General features: G+C 43.8%; 1 protein-coding gene across 2 annotated transcripts in view; it reads right to left on the bottom strand.

The window, feature by feature from the left end:
- The window catches only part of LOC124001708 (transcription factor RFX4-like), a 32,232-nt gene continuing 4,809 nt past the window's right edge, over window positions 1–27,423 (bottom strand). The window contains exons 4-18 of one of the 2 annotated variants that reach the window (XM_046308748.1): window positions 27,254–27,377; window positions 25,888–25,949; window positions 25,350–25,563; window positions 23,770–23,847; window positions 23,246–23,409; window positions 22,839–22,939; window positions 22,607–22,665; window positions 22,344–22,488; window positions 21,148–21,242; window positions 18,641–18,758; window positions 14,288–14,407; window positions 11,055–11,216; window positions 10,580–10,745; window positions 5,969–6,107; window positions 1–1,511 (exon numbers count right to left, since the gene is read on the bottom strand). In XM_046308748.1, coding sequence (XP_046164704.1) covers window positions 1,239–1,511; window positions 5,969–6,107; window positions 10,580–10,745; window positions 11,055–11,216; window positions 14,288–14,407; window positions 18,641–18,758; window positions 21,148–21,242; window positions 22,344–22,488; window positions 22,607–22,665; window positions 22,839–22,939; window positions 23,246–23,409; window positions 23,770–23,847; window positions 25,350–25,563; window positions 25,888–25,949; window positions 27,254–27,377 — 2,020 coding nt within the window. In that variant the 3' untranslated portion in view covers window positions 1–1,238. The remainder of the gene's footprint in view (window positions 1,512–5,968; window positions 6,108–10,579; window positions 10,746–11,054; window positions 11,217–14,287; window positions 14,408–18,640; window positions 18,759–21,147; window positions 21,243–22,343; window positions 22,489–22,606; window positions 22,666–22,838; window positions 22,940–23,245; window positions 23,410–23,769; window positions 23,848–25,349; window positions 25,564–25,887; window positions 25,950–27,253; window positions 27,378–27,423) is intronic. The other variant, XM_046308831.1, reaches the window with a different exon arrangement.

Genomic DNA, 27,423 nt, shown 5'->3' with positions numbered 1-27,423 from the left:
TTACACTTTGATATTTGTTCCTTTTTATTCCTACCCATAGGGTAATAGGTCCACAGTAGCTTTGCGTGCATTATAAAACACACACAACTAGGTTAATGTTTCCTTAACTATATCCATAAAAAAACGAACACAAAATACCAACTGTAACACAGAAAACAAAAAAGAACACAATGTTACAAAGTTACAGAGAATATATCTATAGTGTCTTCCTCATCCCACAAATACAGCAACAGAGGTTGTGACACAGCACACAAATAATCTGGCTGAGGCACAGCACTCGATCATTAAAAAAAACGATTCATGTGAAACTGACAAGCTTATAAAGGCTCTCCACATGTTTAGCTTTGTCTCAGCCATAAACTTCTCTCATAGTTTTCTGGCTGTATGCCAATTGACATGACAGGGCTCCAGTGGTGAAACATTAAGGCAATTCATCCTGGGTTGTATTCATTAGGCACCAAACGGAATAAAAAAAAGACAAACAGGGAGCAACAACCTTAATTTATCACAAAAGAAACATTCATGTTCATTTTCCGTTCCAAAATGTATTGCTACGGTGTGCCCTAATGAATAAGACCCTGGTTTTGCAGCAGGCTAGCATGTCTTCTGGACAATGTCGCAGAGGCCTACTCTGAGTAAGTGTTGACCAAGAGAAAAAGGTGTGCATCGTTACAATACTGTACTGACGTCAGCCACAGTATACAACGTAAACAGAGTTGCGTACATTAGTGTCCCAGTACAGGGAGGGAGGGGTGATGATCAGTGTTTGTTGACTTGGCAGGTTGCCAGGCAGGGATGGGTGTTCATTAACTGAAAAGGCACAGCTGGGCAGTCTCACACTGCACACTTCCACATGTGAGATTCTTCCGACTGCCTCTGTTTCTATAATCCCAAAGGGTTTGCACAGCCATTTTCTGCAAACAACAAACCACCACCATTGAGGCGATTATTGCCCTCAACAGACTAGGCCTAAGCCACAATATTCTGATTGTGTAATGTGAGAAGAAGTCCTGAATCTTGTTTGTCTGTGCTGTGGCCTGTGGGTCAAGTTAACAAAGTTACCCAGTTTTGATACTCTCCAGCCTCTCTTCCCTACCATTACACTGATACTCCTGATTAGGTGCCTCTGGGTCATGTTGGGGAAAGGCAGTGGGATGTTTGCATCCATAGGCTTGGCAGGCTGCTTGGGCATGACTGTGCCCAGGACAGCTCCACTCTCTGAGGGATGAGTAGGAAGCCTACTTGGCCCAGCCTGTGGTGGCCTCTCCATTTATGTAAGCGAAGCCGGGAAAGTGTTGTGAGTGTTCGTATTCAGAGTTCCTGCGAGGGGCCAGGGGGGAGTACATGTCTCCAGAGGCTGCATAGCGGGAGGAGTGCATAGGGGGACTGGTGTAACAGCTGTTGGCTGGGGAGACATCCGCCCACCGTGGGGCCACGGGTGTAGGGTGCAGCCGAGGAGCACCTCCCATCAAGCATGGCTCCATCCGAGACATCTGGCTATTGAGCGGGTACTGCCGAACAGAAGAGAATATTGGGTTTTAGGGTGATGGTATTATATGTAACATGTATGTATCATATCTAGGGCTGGGCTTTTCCCTGAATGCATGACCTGACAGGAGAAACACCAGCCCCTAGTTAGGCTATAGCTGAACTCCAGAGATTTCCCTGGTCACGTAAAATTACCAGGCAAAACTCCTGGCCCTGATGTAATAATTAATGTGAAACATAATAACACATCCTTACTTTCTCTGTAACACTATGATGTTTATAATTCACAATTAATCAAATAAAATACACATTTATTTGTCACATGCGCCGAATACAACAGGCTTGCTTACAAGCCCTTAGCCAACAATACAGTTTTAAGAAAATACCTAAAAAAGTAAGTGATAAAAATAACAAATAATTATAGAGCAGCAGTAAAATAACAATAGCGGGGCTATATACAGGGGGTACCAAAGTCAATGTGCAGGGGCACCAGTGTAATTGAGGTAATATGTACATGAAGGTAGAGTTATTAAAGTGATTATGCATAGAAAATAACAGAGAGTAACAGCAGCGTAGAAGGGGGGGCAATGCAAATAGTCTGGGTAGTCATTTGATTAGATGTCCAGGAGTCTTATGGCTTGGGGGTAGAAGCTGTTTAGAAGCATCTTGGACCTAGACTTGGTGCTCCGGTACCACTTGCCATGCTGTAGCAGAGAGAACAGTCTATGACTAGGGTGGCTGGAGTCTTTGACAATTTTTAGGATCTTCCTCTGACACCGGCTGGAAAAAAAGTTCCTGGATGGCAGGAAGCTTGGCCCCGGTGATGTGCTGGGCCATACACACTACCCTCTGTAGTGCCTTGCCGATCAGTTGCCATGCAACCTGTCAGGATTCTCTCGATGATGCAACTGTAAAACCTTTTGAAGATCTGAGGACCCATGCCAAATCTTTTCAGTCTCCTGAAGGGGAAGAGGTTTTTATTGTGCCCTCTTCACGACTGCCTTGGTGTGCTTGGACCATGTTAGTTTGTTGGTGATGTGGACACCAAGGAACTTGAAGATCTCAACCTGCTCCACTGCAGCCCCGTCGATGAGAATGGGGGCGTGCTTGGTCCTCCTTTTCCTGTAGTCCACAATGTCTGTTGTAAATGGTAGACATAAATAAGACACTTCCTGGAACTGTTGGACTAGGATAAGCGGTCAGCCGGTAGTATTTTCATTGCCCAGGGTGACCAACGACTAACAGCGAGGACAGAATCAGCTCCTCTTACAAAATATTTGTTACTGGTCGGGAAATCCAACAAAGTGTCATCTCCTTCCCTTCCTCTTGAGAGACCCTCTTAGACCCTCTTACACAAAGCACACACATTGTGCCCGATTTAAGTTCAGAGCAGGGTGGAAAAAAGTGGAAGTAAAAGTATTTCCTCTTTATTCCACTAAATATAAACACACAGGCAACAGTCAGTTCTATTATGAGGGATGGTGGCATGGAAAGAGGCAGTCATCACAGGTCAGGGAGAAGGATGGGTGGTTCAGCGACCTCTTGTTCACGCACAGAAAAGAGACCATTGAAAAACAATATTTTAATAAACGCCCCCCCTGCCCTGGTCTATGAGTTCTATGGCCACTGGCTCAGATAGATGAAGAGGCTATTGAGTGGTGGGAAGGGGATGCACAGTGGAGCACAGAGCTGGGCCCCTCTGGGCTGGGTCCTGGGCCCCCGGCCAGATCACCTCCCACTGTCTGCTGCTTCCGCTGGTGTGGAGAGGAGAGGAGAGGAGGATTCAGACTGCTGAGGCCCAGCGAATCTCCTCCCACTACAAAGACAGGGAGGCTGGAGGGCCCTTTAAAGGAAATTACCATCAGAAGGGTCAACTCACACCATTCACTGCTGTGGCTAACAGTGTATGAGCTCCAGCACCATCACCACCACCCTGCTGCTGCACCTCCCAACCTCTAGCCTGCTCTTACTCTTATTTTTTCTTCTGTTGACCTTCTTGCTCAGTCTCTCCCTCTCTCTCTCTCTCTCTCTCTCTCTCTCTCTCTCTCTCTCTCTCTCTCTCTCTCTCTCTTTCTCTCATTCTCTTTCTCTCACCCTCACCAGGGTAAATGTTCTCCTGGCTCTAACTAACCACTCTTGGTGCCACACCAGTTCTAACTCTCTCTCTCTGTCTATCCCCAGAGCATGCCACACTGTTGGCACCAACGCTATAAAATGTGTTTTGCATACTAACAAGCCCCATTCTCCTTTTCACTTCCTGTTCATATTAACATTCCTCACTGATTTACTGCCTGTGAAAAATTCAACCTTACAAAAGCTAGGATGGAATTTATGTCCCACCTACAGCCCAACCGGGAACAAACTATCACTCTTCGGGATTATATCGAGAGGTGGATAGATATAAGTGGAGAGATATGAGAGGGAGGTCATTATAATGGCATGTTGAAGAAAAAGAAACAAGAATCAACATAAAAAATGTTCATAGCTTAGCATGACTTCTGATTCATTCTGCTTGATTCAATGCCTAATATTTCAGTGGTTCTTGCGCCTCTGTCATGATGTACTATGGTGATTAGGTGACTTCCAGGCTTTTCTATAATACAAATAACCCAGCAGACAGCCTCATTTTGAACAGTCTCTTTGTAATGGATTTGATACAGTGTTGCACTGCCTTTCTTCCTACTCTGCTCTGACGTCAATTAAATACCATGAAGTCCACTCCAGGACCCAAGCCAAGAACAACTATTGCCACCAACAAAGTCTAGCAGGTGTGGTGAACAGTGTAAAAAAGCGGGAATTGTAGACTCTGGCTAAATGTCACCATCATCAAACAGGCCATAAAGATATACAGTATGATGGAAGTTTGACAAAGGGTCTTAATGTGTTGAGTAAATATAAAGTCAATCTCGGCACCCAAAACCAAATCTCGTGTGTGCTCTGAGAGACTTATATAAGGCTATGTGCGTAGTATAATGGGCGTGCATAGTGTAATGGGCATGTGTAGTATAATGGACGTGTGTAGTATAATGGACATGCATAGTATAATGGACATGCGTAGTATAATGGACGTGCGTAGTATAATGGACGTGCATAGTATAATGGACGTGTGTAGTATAATGGACGTACATAATGGACGTGTAGTATAATAGTATAATGGACGTGTGTAGTATAATGGACGTGCGTAGTATAATGGACATGTGTAGTATAATGGACGTGCGTAGTATAATGGACGTGCGTAGTATAATGGACATGTGTAGTATAATGGACGTGTGTAGTATAATGGACATGTGTAGTATAATGGACGTGCGTAGTATAATGGACATGCGTAGTATAATGGACATGTGTAGTATAATGGACATGTGTAGTATAATGGACGTGCGTATATAATGGACGTGCGTAGTATAATGGACATGTGTAGTATAATGGACGTAATGGACGTAGTATAATGGACGTGTAGTATAATGGACATGTGTAGTATAATGGACATGTGTAGTATAATGTATAATGGACGTGCGTAGTATAATGGACGTGCGTAGTATAATGGACGTGCGTAGTATAATGGACGTGCGTAGTATAATGGACATGTGTAGTATAATGGACGTGCATAGTATAATGGACATGTGTAGTATAATGGACGTGCGTAGTATAATGGACGTACGTAGTATAATGGGTGTGCGTAGTATAATGGACGTGCATAGTATAATGGACATGTGTAGTATAATGGACGTGCGTAGTATAATGGACATGTGTAGTATAATGGACGTGCGTAGTATAATGGACGTGCGTAGTATAATGGACGTACGTAGTATAATGGATGTGCGTAGTATAATGGACGTGCATAGTATAATGGACGTGCGTAGTATAATGGACGTGCGTAGTATAATGGACGTGCATAGTAATGGACGTGCATAGTAATGGACGTGCGTAGTATAATGGACGTGCGTAGTAATGGACGTGCGTAGTATAATGGACGTGCGTAGTATAATGGGCGTGCATAGTATAATTGACATGTGTAGTATAATTGATGGGCGTAGTATAATGGACATGCATAGTATAATGGACATGTGTAGTATAATGGACATGTGTAGTATAATGGACGTGCGTAGTATAATGGACGTGTATAGTATAAAGGACGTGCGTAGTATAATGGACATGTGTAGTATAATGGGTGTGAGTAGTATCATGGACGTGTGTAGTATAATTGACATGTGTAGTATAATTGATGGGCGTAGTATAATGGACATGCGTAGTATAATGGACATGTGTAGTATAATGGACATGTGTAGTATAATGGTCGTGCGTAGTATAATGGACGTGTGTAGTATAAAGGGTGTGCGTAGTGTAATGGATGTGAGTAGTATAATGTCACTGAATTATCTCCACTGTAATTCCATCCAGTACACCGTTAGTAAATCCTCAGGTGAATGTAGAGTAGGTGCTATGGCCTGATTTGTGATTGGGAGTCCAAGTTGGGACTGACCTGTGCAGAGGTGCGGTGGTAGGCGGGATAGTGGAGGGGGGCAGGGATGCCTGGTTCGTGGGCCAGACTGGGGTACTGGCTCTGGATGGAGTGGGGGTGCTGGTTAGAGTAGCTCCCGTAGTTATAGCTCCCAGTAAACCTGGAGAGAGTACACAAAAACAGGTCAACATCATGTGTTCAGTGTGGCTCAGTTGGTAGAGCATGATGCTTGCAATGCCAGAGTTGTGAGTTCAAATCCTACAGGTGACCAGTTAAAAAAATGCATGCACTCACTACTGTAAGTCACTCTGGATAAGAGCGTCTACTAAATGACAACAATTTTAATGTAGTACTTTAAATGTCTTCTGTCTTTTTTTGAGTAAGAAATCAGATAGAGTGCCTTCAGAAAGTATTCATACCCCTTGACTTATTCCACAGTGTTACAGCCTGAATTCAAAATTGATTAAACATATTTTTTCCTCTACAATCTACACAAAATACCCCATAATGACAAAGTATTTTTAAAAACATGTTTGTAGGAATGTTACAAAAAAATACAACATTTATTTAATTAACATAAATATTCACACTCCTGAGTCAATATATGTTAGAATCACCTTTGGCAGCAAATACAGCTGTGAGCCTGTCTGTGGAAATCTCTTATAGCTTTACACACCTAGATTGTAACATATTAACATATTATTAAAATTGTTTCTATGCTCACTTAGAGGCAAGCAACACTGGAGCAGGAGAGCACCAGCTGATCCAGACGACTGTGTGATAATGGTTTCGGTAGTAGATGTGTGCAAAACCTTTACACAGGTCAACATTCACAAAGCCACGGGGCCAGAAGGATTACCAAGAGGTGTACTCAAAGCATTCGTGGACCAACTGGCAAGTGTCTTCACTAATACCTACATTACATGTTTCAAGCAGACCACCATAGTCCCTATGACCAAAGAAGGTCATATCTCAATCGCACTCCACTGCCGTTTCCCACATGGACAAAAGGAACACCTATGTGAGAATGCTGTTCATTGACTACAGCTCAGCGCTCAAAACCATAGAGCCAGCAAAGCTCATCACTAAACTAAGGACCCTGGGTCGGTTAGGACATCTACCTTGTGCATGACATAAGTAATTTTTCCAACAATTGTTTACAGACAGGTTATTTCACTTATAATTCACTGTATCATAATTCCAGTAGGTCAGAAGTTCACATACACTAAGTTGTCTGTGCCTTTAAATAGCTTGGAAAATTCCAGAAAATGATGTCATGGATTGAGAAGCTTCTGATAGGCTAATTGACATCATTTGAGTCAATTGGAGACGTACCTGTGGATGTATTTCAAGGCCTACCTTCAAACTCAGTGCCTCTTTGCTTGACATCATGGGAAAATCAAAAGAAATTAGCCAAGACCTCAGAAAACAAATTGTAAACCTCCACAAGTCTGGTTCATCCTTGGGAGCACTTTCCATGGGAGCAGGTAGAATCAGCGAGGAAGGCGGAGGCAGCCAGAAAGAGGGCCCAGGATTACACAGGGTCACGGCTGGCACTAAAGACTGGGAGGCCACTCCAAAAAAATGGGGGAGGCACACAGGGAATGTGGCAGAGTGAGGATTCAGACCTGAGCCAACTCCCCGTGCTTACCGTTGGCGAGCGCCATACTGGTCAGGCACTGTGTTATGCGGTGGAGCGCACGGTGTCTCCAGTGCGCGTTCACAGCCCGGTGCGCTACATCCCAGCTCCCCGAATCTGTCAGGCTAGGGTGAGCATCCAGCCAGGACGGATGGTGCCGGCTCAGCACGCCTGGTCTCCAGTGCGTCTCTTCGGCCCAGGATATCCTGCACCGGCTCTGCGCACTGTGTCTCCGGTACGTCTGCACAGCCCAGTGCGTCCTGTGCCAGCGCCCCGCATTTGCAGGGCAGAGATAACCACCCAGCAAGTATGGGTTGTGCAGGCTCTAAGCTCGAGACCTCCAGTGAGCCTCCACAGCCCAGTGTATTTGGTGCCTCTGCCAAGGACAAAGCCTCCTGTATGTCTCTCCAGCCTGTAGAGTCCTGTGCCTGCTCCCAGAGCCGGGCCTCCTGTGTGTCTTTCCACTCCAGTGGTGATCCATGGCACGAAGTCTCCAGTGATGATCCATGGCACGAAGCCTCCTGTGATGATCCATGGTACGAAGCCTCCGGTGATGATCCATGGCATGAAGCCTCCAGTGAGGAGTCATGGCACGAAACCTCCCACGACAGCCTCCAGTCAAGAGCCCTCCAGCGACGACCTCCAGTCCGGAGCCTCTAGCGACGGTCCCCAGTCCGGAGCCTCCAGCGACGATCTCCAGTCTGGAGCCCCCAGCGACGGTCCCCAGTCCGGGGCCCACAACGAGGGTGCCCAGTCCGGGGCCCGCAACGAGGGTCCCCAGTCCGGGGCACGCAATGAGGGTCCCCGCACCAGAGGTGACACCAAAGTGGGGTGAGCCATTGGTGGAGCGGGGTCTGCGTCCCGCACCTGAGCCGCCACCACGGTTAGATGCCCACTCAGACCCTCCCCTATAGGTTCAGGTTTTGTGGCCGGAGTCCGCCCCTTTGGGGTGGGGAAGCCTTTTTATGTCTCGATTTGGTTTGGTCAGGGTGTGATTTGGGGTGGGCATTCTATGTTTTAGTATTTCTATGTTTTGGCCAGGTATGGTTCTCAATCAAGGACAGCTTTCTATCGTTGTCTCTGATTGGGAACCATACTTAGGTAGCCCTTTTCCCTCCTTTCAGTTTTGGGAAGTTAACTTTGTTTGTGGTACATAGCCCTTAAGCTTCACAGTTGTTTTTGTATTGTTTATTGTTTTTGTCTGGATCATCCTAATAAAAAGGAATATGTACGCTCACGATGCTGCGCTTTGGTCTACTTCATTAGACGGTCGAGACACGTACGCAAGTATAAACACCATGGGACCACGCAGCCGTCATACCGCTCAGGAAGGAGACACATTCTGTCTCCTAGAGATGAACGTACTTTGGTGCGAAAAGTGCAAATCAATCCCAGAACAACGGCAAAGGACGTTGTGAAGATGCTGGAGGAAACAGGTACAAACGTATCTATATCCACAGTAAAACAAGTCCTATATCGACATAACCTGAAAGGCCGCTCAGCAAGCAAGAAGAAACTGCTCCAAAACCGCCATTAAAAAGCCAGACTACGGTTTGTAACTGCACTTGGGGACAAAGATTGTAGTTTTTTGAGAAATGTCCTCTGGTCTGATGAAACAAAAATAGAACTGTTTGGCCATAATGACCATTGTTATGTTTGGAGGAAAAAGGGGGAGGCTTGCAAGCTGAAGAACACCATCCCAACTGTGAAGCACAGGGGTGGGAGCATCATGTTGTGGGGGTGCTTTGCTGCAGGAGGGACTGGTGCACTTCACAAAATAGATGGCATCATGAGGACGGAAAATGATGTGGATATATTGAAGCAACATCTCTTCCGACTTCAACTGTATATACTAGTGTCAGAGGAAAGCCCAAAAAATGGTCAAAGACTCCAGTCCCCGAGTCATAGACTGTTCTCTCTGCACCAAGTCTAAGACCAAAAGGCTCCTTAACAGCTTCTATCCCCAAGCCATAGGACTGCTGAACAATTAATTAAATGTCCACCCAGACTATTTACATTGACACCTCTCCCCAATTTTTTTTACACTGTTGCTACTAGCTGTTTATTATCTACGCATAGTCACTTTACCCCTACCTACAAGTACTGTACAAATGACCTGGACTAACCTGTACCCCCGCACATTGACTCGGTACCGGTAACCCCTGTATATAACCTCGTTATTGTTATTTTATTATGTTACTTTTGATTCTTTTTTACTTTAGTTTATTTGGTAAATCGAATTCTTGAACTGCATTGTTGGTTAAGTGCTTGGTTGTATTCGTCGCATGTGACAAATAAAGTTTGATTTGATTTGGAATTAATAACTTCACCATGCTCAAAGAGATATTCAATGTCTGCTTTTTCAAAAATATTTTCCCATATACCTATAGGTGTCCTTCTTTGCGAGGCATTGGAAAACATTTGTGGTCAACATTCGTTGGATCTGTGTTTGAAATTCACTGCTCGACTGAGGGATCTAACAGATAATTGTTTGTGCAGTCATTCAAAAATCATGGTAAACTCACTGAGTGAATCCTGAACTTTAGGCCATAAAAAAAGGGATTGAAAACGTATTGCCTCAAGACATTTCAGCTTTTCATTTTTTATTAATTTGCAAACATTTCTACAAACATATTGTGTGTAGGCCAGTGAAACAACATCTCACTTTAATCCATTTCAAATTCAGGTTGTAACACAACAAAATTTGGAAAAAGTCAAGGGGTTTGAATACTTTCTGAAGGATCGGAAAATCTCAATGAGTTTATAACCCCTCTATGAGAGCTCAGCATTCCCTTGTGAGAGCTCATAATTCCCCTGTGAAAGCTCATAATCCCACTATGAGAGCTCATAACCACCCTATGACAGCTCATAAGTCATCTATGAGAGCTCATAAGTCCTCTATGAGAGCTCATAAGTCCTCTATGAGAGCTCATAGCCCCATGACAGCTCATAACCCCTCTATGTAAGCTCATAACGTCTCTATGAGAGCTCACCCATGCTCGTCCCTGTGGGCGTAGACTGGTAGTCGATGGGTGGAGGAGGGAGGGGGCACGGGTGCACCGCTGCGCATGCAGGGCTGCTGCTGTCCGCCCTCGGGAGGAGTGCCGCCTGACGTTGTCACTGTGTACGTAAGGGACCAGGTATATGACTGAACAGCGCCTGGCACACACACGTAACACATACACAGACAGAGACAAATGGATTGGCACAGAGGAATTTACCATGCCGTGACCCTTAGAAACCAACCCAATGCATGAGCACAGGCAGGATAGGCCCATTCTAATTAACCATTTAATTCAACTGTCATGTATTAATTAATGTATATTATGTTGGACATGATCATAACATTACCTACAGAACATGACCACTGACGAGTGACATTGCTTCTATTGTAGCCCCAGTATAGTAATAGCTCTGTATCCAAGAAACCCTCCCCAGTCCCCCAGTGTTGCTGTCTGTCTCTCTCACCTGTGGTGGCTGTGGCCCCTGTGTACTCTGGGGACTGGGCAGTGGTGGGGGAGCTGGCGGCTGGGACCCCAACTGAGGTGACAGACTTCGGTGGGGAAAATGGCCCTGGGGATGTGGAGGTGGGCGTGGTCTCCGTCAGCATAATTTCTTCCTCTTGTTCAGCTATTAAAGGAGTCAGAGGTCCATAAGCTATTAAAGAGACAGCAGGTTCTTATGTCCTCAAGAGTCAGTGTACTAAACAGCATTCAATATTAGTATTGTCAATAGAGAGGGTGCAACGCTGTCATCAAGGCAAAGGATGGCTACTTTGAAGAATCTCAAATAGAAAATATATTTAGATTTGTTTAACACTTTTTTGGTTACTACATGATTCCATATGTGTTATGTCATAGTTTTGATGTCTTCACTATTATTCTACAATGTAGAAAATATAAAAATAAAGAAAAACTCTTTCACTGGTACTGTACATTTTCTTGTTGATAAAATGCATTTGCGGTTACTGCAGCAACAATACTGATGGTAGCAGGAAAGGTTATTCCAAAGTCCTATAAAGTAGTAGTAATAGAGGTAGTCGCAGTAGTTAGGGTTGCACATTTTGGGGAATATTCAGAGGTGGAAAACTTCCGTGGGAATTATTAATATATGGGTATTAACGGGAATATATGCAAATTAATATTAATACCATTTAAATATAGATGTTTTTGGCATTGGATATATTTACCATACCATATGGAGACAGGAACACAAACCTTTTACCTTATCATAAGTAGACATAATTGCAAATTATTAAATCCTTCCAATAGAAAGAAATGTAGTTACGAATTGAACTTTAATTAAATGAGTTGACTCTTCACATAGGATGATTTCACTGAACAACAAAAGAAAGGGAATATTGATTGATCCATCGCATCTCCCAAAAACATTTTCAACATACATCTGTAAAATGATAGTCTAGACACTAAAGCTTTGGTTGTCTTCCTCTCAGGCTTCGTTGTCTTGTCCCTGGACCTCCTCAATGTCCACCTCTTGAACATCAGACTCTGAGGTCTCATCTTCACTGTCACTTTCCAACCTTGTTGAGGATGGCTCATTGTCAGGCTCAAAAAGCCTAAAATTTGCCCGGATGGCCACCAATTTTTCAACCCTTGTATTGGTCAGCCTGTTGCGTGCTTTGGCGTGTGTGTTCCCAAACAAGGACCAGTTATGCTCTGATGCGGCTGATGTTGGTGGGATTTGGATGATGACGGAGGCAACAGGGCAAAGCGCCTCAGATCCACTAAGTCCCTTCCACCAGGTGGCTGATGAGATATGTTGGCACGACTGCCATATTGCATCTCCCAAAGAACTTGCTTGGAAGTGTACTTTGCCAGACTGCCAATAACCTTGCCCTCATCCAGGCCATAACACCATAGGCCTTGTTGATCTCTGCACCAGACAGGATGCTCTTGCCAGCATACTTGGGGTCCAACATGTACGCTGCGGCGTATATGGGCTTCAGGCGGAAGTATTCAAGCTTTTTGATGCATTTCAGAACTGCAGTTTCCTCTGCTTGGAGCAGAAGTGAAGTGGGTAGAGCAGTACGGATTTCTTCTCTTACATCTGCAGGCAAGTCTGAACATCAGACAGAATGGCATTGTCAACCACAATCCGTGCAATGGCTACTGGTATAGGTTTCAGGAGTTTCAGGCTGCTTAACACTCTCTCCCAAAATACATCATCCAGGAGGATCCTCTTGATGGGGCTGTCCATATCGGCAGAGAGACTCCTTCCCCTCCAGGAGACTGTCAAACATGATGACAACACCACCCTAACGGGTGTTGCTGGGCAGCTTCAATGTAGAGACCGGTGTGTCTGTTGTCCCTTGTGTCTGTGCTCTTGTAGAATACTGGTTGAGGGGTGGAGATGATGTAGTTAATTATTCCTTGCCCACGAACATTCAACCACCCATAAGAGATGATTGCAATACAGTCTGCTTTCTCTATGATTTGCTTGACCTTCACTTGAACTCTGTTGAACTCGGCATCCAGCAAATGAGTAGATAACACATGTCTGGTTTGAGGGATGAATGCTGGGCGAAGAAGCATCAGAGGTGTGAGCATCAGAGGTGAACCAGCTCGAGCAAGACATTCATCAGTATTTCTCTGACTAGGTTCCTCCATTGAGTCAAAAAAATCTGATTCCAGGAGGACCATGAGCTGTTGCTATCCATATAAATGACTCATCATTTTCACCTCGAATAGAAGTAGAGGGACTTTGCAGAGGTTGCCTGTTGAGAGTACTTTATGCATGCTGAGAGTACTTTATGCACTTGGCCAGATGATTCTGCATCTTTGTTGCATTCTTCACATATGATTTGGCACAGTATTTGCAAATGTACACAGCTTTTCCTTCTACATTAGCTGCAGTGAAATGTCTCCACACATCAAATAGTACCCTTGGCATTGTCCTGTAAAGATTAGACAAAAATGAGTAAAAGATAACCAAATACAATTCCATGTACAGATAAATAGCTAAGCAATTAGATTAAACTAATTTGTAAGATAAATGTTTTAAAATGAAACATGTATGGAAACAGGTGAATTAACCCTCCTCAGTTAGCAGGCTCAAGCAAGCTAAAACCCACATGGTAGCAAAAACTAACTAGCAGAAATTGTTAACAAGTTAGAAATTATTTAGACACACTTTGCTGTAGGCTACTATTGACTAGTTAACAAAAAATCATGTATGTCATATAAAATATATTCAACCCACCCAGTTTTCTAATTAAAACTTACCAGAAAGCATGTAGTCTTTGGCTCAGACAGTGTAGTAGTGTGTGCTCAATAGCATCTCATTAGTGTGCAAGATCTTGAGAATCAGCTGTACATGTGATGGAAAAGTGCACTGTGCATGCAGAGGTTTGCAATTTCATTGACTTGGGGATAGTTTAACCAAAATATGCCACAAGACCTAGAATTGCTTTATGTGTATCCCACAAAAAAAGGTTCACTGTTATAAGATTTAAGAAAAATTCCCCAAATTCCAGGGCTTAACTTCCCATGGAAAAATTACGGAAATGTACCCAAAATTTTCCGACCCTTTGCAACCCTAGTAGTCGTAATAGTAGGAGTAGTAGTGGGAATTGTTGTTGTTGTGATTGTAGTAATACTAATATTTGCAGAAGTAATGCAGTGCTGTAGCAGCCGTGTTAAAATCAGCTCCAGTAGTAGTTGTTGACAGGGTGGAGGACTAACCTGTGCTACCCTCTGCCTTCATGGCCCTCATGAGCTCGTTTGCCCTCTCCTGGCAGTGCAGGGACTCCAGCAGGTACAGCACATAGTCATCAAACATCAGGTGGATCAGGTGGAACGAGCCTACAAACAAGAAACAGGAAGAAAGAGAGAGAGAGAGAGAGATAAAGAGAGAGTGAGCGAGAGAGAGAGAGAGTCTCTCAGAGCATTCACAGTCAGCCCAGCAAAGTCTACCTGAACAGAGCAATACTCAATCATGAGGCATCAAAGCCAAAGGAACTGCACAATATTAAGAAGTGCTATAGATGGAAGGAAAGTAGTGTAGAAACATGCCAAAAAATAATCAGGCAACAACCAATTCAATCCAATTTGGACAACTTCCTGGACAAAACATTTCACCGTAATAGTGAAGGTGTAAACGTGGCAGTAGAAAGCTTAAACAGTATATTTGACCTTTGAGCTTCCTTATCAAATAAAAAAATTCAAGCAGACAACAAAATAAAATTAGCAACAATGACAAAAGGTTTGATGAAGAATGCAAAAACCTAAGATAGAAATTTAGATACCTATCCAACCAAAAACATAGACACCCAGAAAACCTGAGTCTACACCTTCATTATGGTGAATCACTAAAACAATGTAGAAATACATTAAGGAAGAATAAGGAACGGCACGTCAGAAATCATTTCAATGTAATTGAAGAATCCATAGAATCAAATCACTTCTGGGAAAATTGGAACACACTAAACAAACAACAACACGAAGAGTTTTCTATCCAAAACAGAGATGTGTGGATAAACCAATTCTCCAATCTTTTTGGCTCTATACAAAGAATGAACAGCAAAAACATATGCATGATAAATGACAAATCTTAGAATCAGCTATTAAAGACTACCAGAATGCGCTGGATTCTCCAATTCCATTGTATGACTACAGTACAAAATACAAACCCTCCAACCCAAAACGTCCTGCGGTGTTGATGATACATCAAATTATAAAATATACAGACCACAAATTCCAATTGGCTATACTTAAACTATTTAACATCATCCTCAGCTCTGGCATCTTATAATATTTGGAACCAAGGACTGATAACCCCAATACACAAAAGTGGAGACAAATTTGACCCCAATAAATACTGTGGGATATGCAGCAGACTCGTACATTTCCTCAGTGAAAACAATGTAGGGAGCAAATGTCAAATTGGCTTTTTACCAAATTACTGTACGACAGACCACGTATTCAGCCTGCACACCCTAATTGTCAAACAAACAAAACAAAACAAAAGCGTAGTCTTCTCATGCTTTGTTGACTTCAAAAAAGCTTTTGACTCAATTTGGCATGAGGGTCTGCTATACAAATTGGAACTGGTGTTGGGGGAAAACATGATAAAATCCATGTACACAAATAACAAGTTTCACACATTTCTTTCCACAGGGCCGTGGGGTGAGACAGGGATGCAGTTTAAGCCCCACCCTCTTCAACACATATATCAACTAATTGGCGAAGGCACCAGGACAGTCTATAGCACCCGGGCTCACCTTACAAGAACCTGAAGTCAAATGTCTAATGTTTGCTGATGATCTGGTGCTTTTGTCCCCAACCAAGGAGGGCCTACAGCAGCACCTAGATCTTCTGCACATATTCTGTCAGACCTGGGCCTGACAGTAAATCTCAGTAAGAAAAAAATAAAGGTGTTCCAAAAAAGGTCCAGTTTCTATCTAGACACCGTTGCCCTAGAGCACACAAAGAAATGTACATACCTCAGCCTAAACATCAGCGCCACAGGTAACTTCCACAAAGATGTGAACAAGCTGAGAGACTAATTATCAAAATCCAGAAAAGAGACGTTAAATTCTACAACCACCTAAAAGGAAGTGATTCCCAAACTTTCCATAACAAAGCAATCACCTACAGAGAGATGAACCTGAAGAAGAGTCCCCTAAGCAAGCTGGTCATGGGGCTCTGTTCACAAACACAAACAGACCCCACAGAGCCATAAGACAGCAACACATTTAGACCCAACCAAATCATGAGAAAACAAAAAGATAATTACTTGACATATTGGAAATATGTATATTTTTTTAACAGAGCAAACCAGAATCCTATTTGGCACCAAACAGAAAGTATATAGTGCCACTGTGACTGACCCAAAATTAAGGAAAGCTTTGAGTATGTACAGACTCAGTGAGCATAGCCTTGCTATTGAGAAAGGTTTCCGTAGGCAGACCTGGCTCTCAAGAGAAGACAGGCTATCGGCACACTGCCCACACAATGAGGTGGAAACTGAGCTGCACTTCCTAACCTCCTGTCAAATGTATGACCATATTAGAAAAACATATTTCTCTCAGATTATGCAGACCCACAAATAATTCGAAAACAAATCCAATTTTGATAAACTCCCATATCTATTGGGTGAAATACCCGTGTGCAATCACAACAGCAAGATTTGTGACCTGTTGCCACAAGGGCAACCAGTGAAGAACAAACACCATTGTAAAAACAACCCATATTGATGTTTATTTATTTTCCTTTTTTTACTTGAACTATTTGCACATCGTTACAAGACTGTATGTAGACATAATATGATATTTGAAATGTCTTTATTCTTTTGGAACTTGTGTGAGTGTCAAATGTATTTTATTGTTTATTTCACTTTTGTTTATCCATTTCACTTGCTTTGGCAATGTAAACATATGTTTCCCATGCCAGTGAAGCCCCTTACATTGAATTGAAATTGAAATTGAGAGAGAGAGAGAGAGAGAGAGAGAGAGAGAGAGAGAGAGAGAGAGAGAGAGAGAGAGAGAGAGAGAGAGAGAGAAAGAGAGAGAGAGAGAGAGAGAGAGAAGAGAGAGAGAAAAAAGAGAGAGAGAGAGAGAGAGAGAGAGAGAGAGAGAGAGAGAGAGAGAGAGAGAAACTAAGGAAACAGTCCTTGCCAGGATGGATCAGTGTCCCTATCATCCAACCAACAAGTCTAATAATTTTAAAGGGAAGTAATGGGCTATATAAAGTTCAAATGAAGATTCTAAGATGTGCAAGTGTATTTGAGTGTTGTCTGTGGTTGTGGGCCTAGAAATCATCCATTCAAAGCTACGAGCATACATTTATACATGAAAACACAGTTTACAAAACAACCTGAAAGATCAGACTGTGTGTTTCATTGATCAATCAATCAAATGTATTTATAAAGCCCTTGTTACATCAGCTGATGTCACAAAGTGCTGTACAGAAACCTCACTATAAAGGCAGGAACCTAAGAAGAAACCTAGAGGGGAACCATGCTCTGAGGGGTGGCCAGTCTTCTTCTGGCTGTGCCGGGTGGAGATTATAACAGTACATGGCCAAGATGTTCAAACGTTCATATATGACCAGCAGAGTCAAATAATAATAATCACAGTGGTTGTAGAGGGTTACTAGTCCTTCCAAACATCTGACAGACTGCCTCATAGTAGCACACTCAACTCAACAGGAAGTGTGAGGGAGCAGAACAACTGGGCAGTCATTGTCATTAAAAGAGACAGGGGGGCTGTTTCTTGTTTCCCGGTACAAAGTCCTTGCCCCAAATATGACGGCCGACCCCTGGGTCGGGTATTGGTGATTACTGAGATTGCGGCTGGAGAAGGAAAGGAGCGTGACACAATCATGACATTGTGCTGGTCACTCCAGCCACCGTGTGCATAATAAACACCAGCGGCTTTTCAGGGAACAGAGGAGTGCAATACTGCCTGGTCATAAATTGGAAAAGACAACAACAAAAAACATTGGGGAAGAGAGGGCTGGGGGAGGCATTGTTAATTAGCTGTTTTCGCACAGAGAGCTGCTTTATCAAAACATTGCAACCAGCTGTGGCTTTGATATTCACAGACAAGCCTGAAGGGGAGAGGAGAAGAGGGGGAAGGGAAGCCATTTTCTTTCTTTTTTACAGCCCCTATCTCTTTCAGTGCCTTGGTCATGCACCGCTAGCTAGTAAAGTAAAGGCTAGGGGGGCCATACCAGCAAGGCAGCCATCTTACCACCACACTTTCCCCGTTTTGGATTGGGAGAACATCGGAAGGCTGAGTCTGCGCAACACATTCCTATTTCCCCAAAATGGGGGGAGGGGCTTAAACTACTTTTGGACCTACATGCATAGTAGTATATTCAAATAACTCAGTTCAGTAAGTTTTGGTGCAGTTTTGGGGCAATGTTCTTCACAAACTATTTTAGTTACTTGGACCAAAACTAGAACTAGGCAACTTCTGTCTGACACTCGTAACACCAGAAATATGGTTCAATAACATTACATAACCCCCTAAAAACAATTTTCCTGGCGATGGCTGATACATGCCCCAGCCCAATGCTAGATTCAACACTCACCAAAGCTAGGCGCACTGTGGAGGGTCATATCCCGGATGACTCTGGTTCCGAAGCACGACCACATGAGCAGGAACTGTTGGGCCACCTTCTTCAGGCACCCGGGCCTCTTTCCTGCCACCTTAAGGAGATATTTTCATCAGAAAACAGGGGGAAGTGAAGGGAAGAGTTGGAGAGGGAGGGGGGAGAGAATTAACCACTGGGTCCATATTGGGGCTTAACCCTCAGGAACGAAAAACATGTCAACAAGTCAACTATTTAATTTGCCCCGGGGGACACACCTCCTCATTGAACCATTGTCTGGGGAGTCTGTGACGTTGCCAGGGCAACCACATTTTACAAGCCCATATCTGGAGGATAATGGCCGCAAATGGGAGCCATGAAGACAGCATTAACTAGGATGGCAGCTCGAGTGGCTCTGCGTCAGCAAGTCATAGAGAGACGGATGCCATTAAAATGCATGGCTATTTTTCTGAAGGGCCATAATCCTTACTGATTTGCTGTACAAATATACTTCAACAATAAAATAACACATGAACTGTCCAGAATGGCCTTGGTAAATGCAACACAAACATCACTGTGGAACATTTTAGGGGACAATTGAAGAAATTATTTTCTATAGTTTGTTTCACTTAGTTTCCACTTAAACTATAGAAAATAATTTCTTCAATTGTCCCCTAAAATGTTCCACAGTGATGTTTGTGTTGCATTTACCAAGGCCATTCTGGACAGTTCATGTGTTATTTTATTGTTGAAGTATATTTGTACAGCAAATCAGTAAGGATTATGGCCTACAGCATACTGTAGCCATCGTAGAAAGCACAAGCCTAAAGATGATGGCTGGAAGTTTTCTAATGATACATCCTAGATGTAAAAGGGGTTTGCACTGTTGGTTAGGGGCTCGTAAGTAAGCATTTCACTGTAAGGTCTACACCTGTTGTATTCCGGATGTGATTGATAAAAATTTGACTTAATTTTGATTTGATTTTTATATAAACTCCTCTCACTGAAATGTCCTCTCACTGTAAAATCCATTTATGTTCAGCAAACTAAACATGTGTAAATATTTGTATGAACATTACAAGAGTCAACAACTGAGACATAAACTGAACAAGCTCCACAGATACTGTATGTGACTAACAGAAATGGAATGGTGTATACCTGAACAAAGGGGCGGGATCAAAACTAAAAGTAACAGTCAGTATCTCTTGTGGCCACCAGCTGCATTAAGTACTGCAGTGCATCTCCTCCCCATGGACTGCACCAGATTTGCCAGTTCTTGCTGTGAGATGTTACCCCACTCTTCCACCAAGGCACTTTCAAGTTCCCGGACATTTCTGGGGGGAATGGCCTTAGCCCTCACCCTCTGATCCAATAGGTCCCAGACGTGCTCAATGGGATTGAGATCCGGGCCCGTCGCTGTCCATGGCAGAACACTGACATTCCTGTCTTGCAGGAAATCACACATAGAATGGGCAGTATGGCTGGTGGCATTGTCATGCTGGAGGGTCATGTCAGAATGAGCCTGCAGGAAGGGTACCACATAAGGGAGGAGGATGTCTTCCCTGTAACGCACAGCATTGAGATTGCCTGCAATGGCAACAAGCTCAGTCCGATGATGCTGTGACACAACGCCACATGACGGACCCTCCACCTCCAAATTGATCCCGCTCCAGAGTGGAAATAGAGTAACGCTTACTCTTTCGACGATAAATGCAAATCCGACCATCACCCCTGGTGAGACAAAACCATGACTCTTCAGTTAAGAACACTTTTTGCCAAACCTGTCTGGTCCAGTGATGGTGGGTTTGTGCCCATAGGTGACGTTGTTGCCTGTGATGTCTGGTGAGGACCTGCCTTACAACAGACCTACAGGCCCTCAGGTCAGGCTCTCTCAGCCTATTGTGGACAGTCTGAGCACTGATGGAGGGATTGTGCATTCCTGGTGTAACTCGGGCAGTTGTTGTTGCCATCCTGTACCTGTCCCACTGGTGAGATGTTCGGATGTACTGATCCTGTGCAGGTGTTGTTACACGTGGTCTGACACTGCGAGGATGATCAGCTGTCCGTCCTGTCTTCCTGCAACGCTGTCTTAGGCGTCTCACAGTACGGACATTGCAATTTATTGCCCTGGCCACATCTGCAGTCCTCATGCCTCCTTGCTTCTAAGGCAAGTTCTTGCAGATGAGCAGGGACCCTGGGCATCTTTCCTTTGGAGTTTTTCAGAGTCAGTAGAAAAGCCTCTTTAGTGTCCCAAGTTTTCATAACTGTGACCTTAATTGCCTACCATCTGTAAGCTGTTAATGTCTTAACGACTGTTCCACAGGTGCATGTCCATTAATTGTTTATGGTTCATTGAACAAGCATGGGAAATAGTGTTTAAACACTTTACAATGAAGATCGGTGAAGTTATTTGGATTTTTACTAATTATCTTTGAAAGACAGGGTCCTGAAAAAGGGACTTTTATTTTTTTGCTGAGTTATATGAAGTATTTACATCCTCAACTGACCTTGACAACACAGCGGTCCACCATGGAGTCCAGCCACTCGATGTAGGCCTCTATAGAAGACTGCTCCTCCAGCAGACGGTCAAACTCCTGGTACACTGAGAGAGGAAGGAGATGAGAACTGCATCTAGCCACAGTTTGTCAACACATAGCCACATAGCCATATGTCATCCTTCAGGGACATATATTTGTAACTGGTGGAGAAAGCTCCATACTTGTCTACACAGATCGGAGTCTTGGCAGATAACAATTTGGATCAAATAAAGAGTTTGAATAATTGCACAGGACCCTACCCTCTGTAAATAGCTTATATATGAGGCTTGTCTTAATAGTCTAGCAGCTGTACATTGTAAATAGCTCTTCATCATTTGTTTTTTGTTTTTCTGCCATTTTGCACACCAGTATTTTTACTTTCACATCCTCATCTGCACATCTATCACTCCAGTGTTAATTGCTCAATTGTAATTACTTCCCCACTATTGGCCTATTTATTGCCTTACCTCCTTACTTCATTTGCTCACATTGTATACATATTTTTCTATTGTGTTATTGACTGTACGTTTTTTTATCCCATGTGTAACTCTATGTTGCTGTTTTTGTCACACTGCTTTGCTTTATCTTGGCCAGGTCGCAGTTGTAAATGAGAACTTGTTCTCAACTGGTCTACCTGGTTAAATAAAGGTGAAATAAAATTGGGGGAAAATTGTGCATAATTTCTCTCTGTCTAATAGAACAGAATAAGAGTGGGACGTGGAAATGGCCTCTTTATGCCAATCTGTGAACTGTGACCCTAGCATGGCCATTTGAGGGGGTTGACGGTGAAACAAATTTGAAATGGTCCACGGGGTGTTTCAGAGTAGTCAACTTGTTTAACCTTTTAGCCTTCATCATTAAGGCTTGACTTTCCTGGCCGTGGGAATGATTGTCCAATGGCTGACATCAACTGTGTGTTATTGACAGCTGTGTGTGTGTGTGTGTGTGGGAGTGAAGTGCATTTCTCTCCTACAATGCTATGAGGGAGAGCAAGCCATTTAAGTTAAAAGTATTGGAGCACAATAGGGTTTTTTGGAATGTGGATTCTAGGCTTTTGGACTAAACGTAACTTACTGTGAATGCTACTACAGGGATTGTGTGTGTGTGTTTGTGTGTGTACATGTGTGTGTCTGCATCTGTACGTGTGTGCGTGTCTGTGGCCTTACAGTCGATGATGAGCCGCCGGTGCTCCTCCCATGTGTCCTCCATGGTGTAAAGTGTCTGCTTGGTGATGCTGTTCAGGTCCACGTTCCGCCAGTCCTCCATCATCTGAAAGGTGATGTCTGCACTGTGGATCACCGTCCGTGACGCCTGCCCAGAGACAGATCAACAAACACACACATTATTAGATAGTGATACAGACTGCATATACCTTTATCAGTCTTATTTTCATATGGATTTCATTACATTTATACAGTGAAACAGCTACCTGACATAGATGGTTCAAAGATGTCTGCCTCTTGAGAACTTGAGAAAATCTTCTAGATACTGTGGATAAAAGGGAGAGGAAATATTAACTGTTATGTTTTCTACAGTATAACATTTGCTGATTAACAGCTGTTTCTAAAATTTGTGCATTCTCCTTTTTCCAAGACTCAGTATATCATCGTTGTCATAAAACCAGGAGAGTAACGACTGTATTTTTCAATGCAGACTCCTACATTCAAATTTGATATTCCTCAGGTTTTCAGGCAGGTCGTGAAGTGCTACTTTAAGCCACTCATCCAGCTGTTTGGCAAACTTCCGGATCACCTGGGTCAAACTGGAACAAATCTACATTACATCACAAATAACCAAGGTTGTTTAACACAAAGGTAAATGTCAATCCTCATAGCTCTTTTTCTCTATAGAGGCTGTAACTCAGTGCATGTCGTTTCAGTCTTTTTGAACAAACAATATGCATGTCAAATATGTTTAGAACAATTATGTGGATCTCATGGACTGTCAGTCTTTGCATTTATATCTATGTCTATGAATTTGAAATGGAATGAAACAAAAACTCAGGATTGTGGCTTCAGTGATTGCTGGGGAAGGGAGAAGAGCTACACTACACTAAACAAGCACTCACCTATCAGGCAGTGCTTGCAGGACGGTGGGCATAAGAACCCCAGAGATTGCCTTGTAAAGAATGGAGTCACAGACGCCCACGATGTTGACCACAGTGGAGGAGCCCAGGACAGGGAGCATGTGGGGGGGCATGCCCTGCCAAAAGTGCAGCAGGAAGCTCTGGACCTGGAGACACCCAAGAGAGGAGGGTCATTCTCTCAACGTCACATACAATACAACTTAAGAGGCTAAAGACACTAAGCCAACTTTTCTAATGAGATACATTTAGGTTAGAAGTAGTTTATTGTGACAGACTGGTTGCACAACACATTTGGTTCAGTGTCCCGAGATTAGGTAAGAACTAAACCGATTCTCATGAAAATGGGATATCTTCATTTAGAAGTCCAAGAACATTTAGCTCGTAATCATTTTTTGTGACCACATTCAACAAGAGTCTAAAAAAAACCATAAAACAAAGTCCTGTCACATTTAATGGGACTGGTAAATAAGGGTGCAAAAGATGGACATATATGAAAAGTGTCTTGCCTCGTCAAAGTTGGCGCGTATTACTGTGTCCAGTATCCTCTGGCAGTGAGTTCTGTACATCATGATGAACGTTGACACCTGTGGGAAAACATAAAGAAGACTGAGTATAAATGAACGGCAGTAACGTAGTCCAAGTCTGTATCACACTGCTACTTCGAGAGCTTGGGACTAGAAGGTTCTATCTGCATTTTAGTCCAAACTGAGCTATTGACATAGCCTTGTTCTGTTCAATGTTCTCTACCTATATAGTACTCTAAATATCCCAATTCATGTTGTTAAGTTCATAAGAATACAAGATTTAAAAATCATTGCCACCATTCAAACCAAGGAGTGTTCCGAATGTTAAAGCCAATTATCTCAGAATCATATTCCTGCCGATAGAACCCATAGTACCAAGCTCTCGATCAAAGGCACATACTGTTTCCTAGTGATATTCTTAGTGAATGACCAGGATGCTGCTTCAGTTAAGATACATTCTAATCTGAGAACGGGGTTCTACTGTCTACCGCACGGTATAGCTAGTGTTTTCAAATGATATCATACATCTATGGATTGATATGAAAAACAAGACAATAAATCCTATCCAAAAACATCAGCACCAATAAATACCTGCAACAGGTCACACACCAAAACTACATAAAACCGTCTTTAGAGTTCAGCAACTGACAAACCATTGAAAATCATTGGCTCCTCATTTAAAGCTAGACAGTTAGTGGCTGTCTTTTGTCTGGCGCTGGATCTTATTATCTCCCCACAAGATTAAGAGTTAGTGAGGAGCCAGCAGCATATAAATCCTCAAGGTCCTTCTTCTCTAAACTCAGAGTCAGTGAAGGTCCGGGGCAGATAAAAGGGGATAGCCAGAGGGGGCGAGAGGTCCAGGGCAGATAAAAGGAGATAGCCAGAGGGGGTGAGAGGTCCAGGGCAGATAAAAGGGAATAGCCAGAGGGGGCGAGAGGTCCAGGGCAGATAAAAGGGGATAGCCAGAGGGGGTGAGAGGTCCAGGGCAGATAAAAGGGGATAGCCAGAGGGGGTGAGAGGTCCAGGGCAGATAAAAGGGGATAGCCAGAGGGGGTGAGAGGTCCAGGGCAGATAAAAGGGGATAGCCAGAGGGGGCGAGAGGTCCAGGGCAGATAAAAGGGGATAGCCAGAGGGGGCGAGAGGTCCGGGGCAGATAAAAGAGGATAGCCAGAGGGGGTGAGAGGTCCAGGGCAGATAAAAGGAGATAGCCAGAGGGGGAGAGGTCCAGGGCAGATAAAAGGGGATAGCCAGAGGGGGCCAGGGCAGATAAAAGGGGATAGCCAGAGGGGGCAGGGGGCAGATAAAAGGGGATAACCAGAGGGGGCGAGAGGTCCAGGGCAGATAAAAGGGGATAGCCAGAGGGGGTGAGAGGTCCAGGGCAGATAAAAGGGGATAACCAGAGGGGGTGAGAGGTCCAGGGCAGATAAAAGGGGATAGCCAGAGGGGGTGAGAGGTCCAGGGCAGATAAAAGGGGATAGCCAGAGGGGGCGAGAGAGGCGAGGGGTTGGTTGGATAAGGGAGGAGGGGGTTGTGGGTCTGGGACGTTTTAGAGTCCTGTTTACCTTCTCCTCTGGCAGACTGGCGGGCAGATTTAAGTCTTTGACATTTGGAAACTCTGGCAGGAGCGTCCCCAGTTTGGAGCGTGGTGAATACGCCACTGTCTGCTTGATGACCTCCTTCTTGCCTGTCTCGTTCACCCACGCTGCACCCTTCTTGGAGTACATCACATCATAGTACTGGGAGCTCTCCTTCACAGCGATGCCATAGTAGTGGTACCTGTAGGGGATAGTTGACAGTTAGAGAGGTGTAGAAATGGAAAAAAGGTTGCACACTCATCTCTCCTTGCTGTGGATTTACATAACCAACATTTCAGCTAAGGACTCTTCATCAGGGTGTGAGACAGTGGCTTGTCATCATGTGGTTTTGAGATGTAACATCCTCAAATCATAGACATGGTGAAGATTACCGGCTTGAAGAATCATTACAAACAGGCCCTCCACTAACACAGTGATACTCCTCTTTCAATAGTGAAACGCAAAAATCAAAACCAGTGAGTAGAAAGAAAGAAAGAAAGAAAAGTAGGAGACAACATTGACTTACTTTGACTGGCCCCTGGTGCCCAGTCTTCTTGTGGTCAGTTGTGGAAACTGTTGTCTAATAATCTGTTAGAATCAGAGCAGAGAATTAGAATAAGTCTATCAGGGATTTTTTTCTCTGTGAGATTCTTCATGCATTTGTATGTGTATATCCCTATGTAAAGCACCTGGTGAAAATGTGTTTTCACTCTTGACAGTGCTATCATACTGTAGAAATAAGGGAAGAGATACTCTACACTTAAAAGTCCACAATTATCTCAGCTAGTGGCTGAAGTAACTGCCCTATCCAGAATGATTTCTAACCATGTACAGCTCATACAGAATGACATGAAAGTCCACATTGAACATATCAATGAATCAAGTGAAAGTATGGTCTATTCTAGACGTGAAGAGATGTGATGTTCCCAGAGCCTTAACCCCAGGGAGGTCTCCACTGGCTGTGGGAGAAAAAGGCTTTGGGAGCCATCCATTTTTGACATGCTCAGGGATATAATTTTTTTACATTAAAAACCTCTCCAAAATCTCTCCCTCTCCCCCTTCTTCCCTCTCCCCCTTCCTCCCCTCTGTCTCTCTCTCTCTTTCTTTTTGTCCATGAGATTGGCTCCTTGGTCCAGCTCCTGGTACAGAAACTTTAGCAAACAGTGGAGCTTTCCATTGTGCGGGATGAAAAAAGAGGCCAAGCTGTGAAGTTTCTGTCAGGCCCCGCTTGATAAATGAGCAGACAGGGAGGCAGGCGGGGCCCTCGCTCGTTTTTTTGTCCCGAATCAATGAAGCCTTCCTAAAGGACACCCCACACTGCTCTAGCCACTGATCTAACATTCCGCAACATCTCACCCTTCCAAATTTTCTTTAATTACACATTAATCCAGGCCCCTTCTCTTTTTCAATATCCTCCGACAGGAGCTTGGGAGGGGTGGTGTGGAGGACGGATGGGGGGGCTAGGTCCGGGTGTTGGGGGGTGGCTGGGAGTATGTGGGTAGGGGCTTTTCTGGGTTGTGGGAACAGAGACAAGCATGTTTCTTTTAGCTGCGTAACCCGTCTAGCGGTTTTCAGGGGAAGCATCAGTGGGCCGTTCCATTGCTTCCCAACAACTACATGTGGATTTTACTTTTCAAACACACCATAACAAGCCATGAGACTGATCTACATGCATCAGTAGGCATACTTTTTCAATGGTATACTTATTTCTCCCTTTCATGTTTTACTATACTGATAGATGGTAACCTTCCGACGCAGGTATAACCTACTCCACCAAAGTGACCATTTCATGTACTCTTTCTGTGAAGTATTATGTTCACGGAATTAGTTTGGGCTCAATCAAACAGTCTCTCCTAAATTTCCTGTTAAAGTGTTCAGTAACTGTGTCCTACCTTCCCAAAGCTGGCGGCGTTGACAGGCTGTGTGTCGTGCTTCTCACAAAAGTCCAGGTAGTGCATATAGAGAGCACTGCGGGGGATACAAACCCCTTCTGCAATCTCGTAGTTCTCCTCCAGCCTGTAGGTGAAAAGCAGACCTGTCAATGAATACCCATAGAATAACA

The sequence above is a fragment of the Oncorhynchus gorbuscha genome, linkage group LG01 (genome assembly GCF_021184085.1).
Source record: "Oncorhynchus gorbuscha isolate QuinsamMale2020 ecotype Even-year linkage group LG01, OgorEven_v1.0, whole genome shotgun sequence".
NCBI lineage: Eukaryota > Metazoa > Chordata > Actinopteri > Salmoniformes > Salmonidae > Oncorhynchus > Oncorhynchus gorbuscha.
Note: the sequence above shows the minus strand (reverse complement) of the source record. Positions and strands in the feature narration are given on the sequence as shown.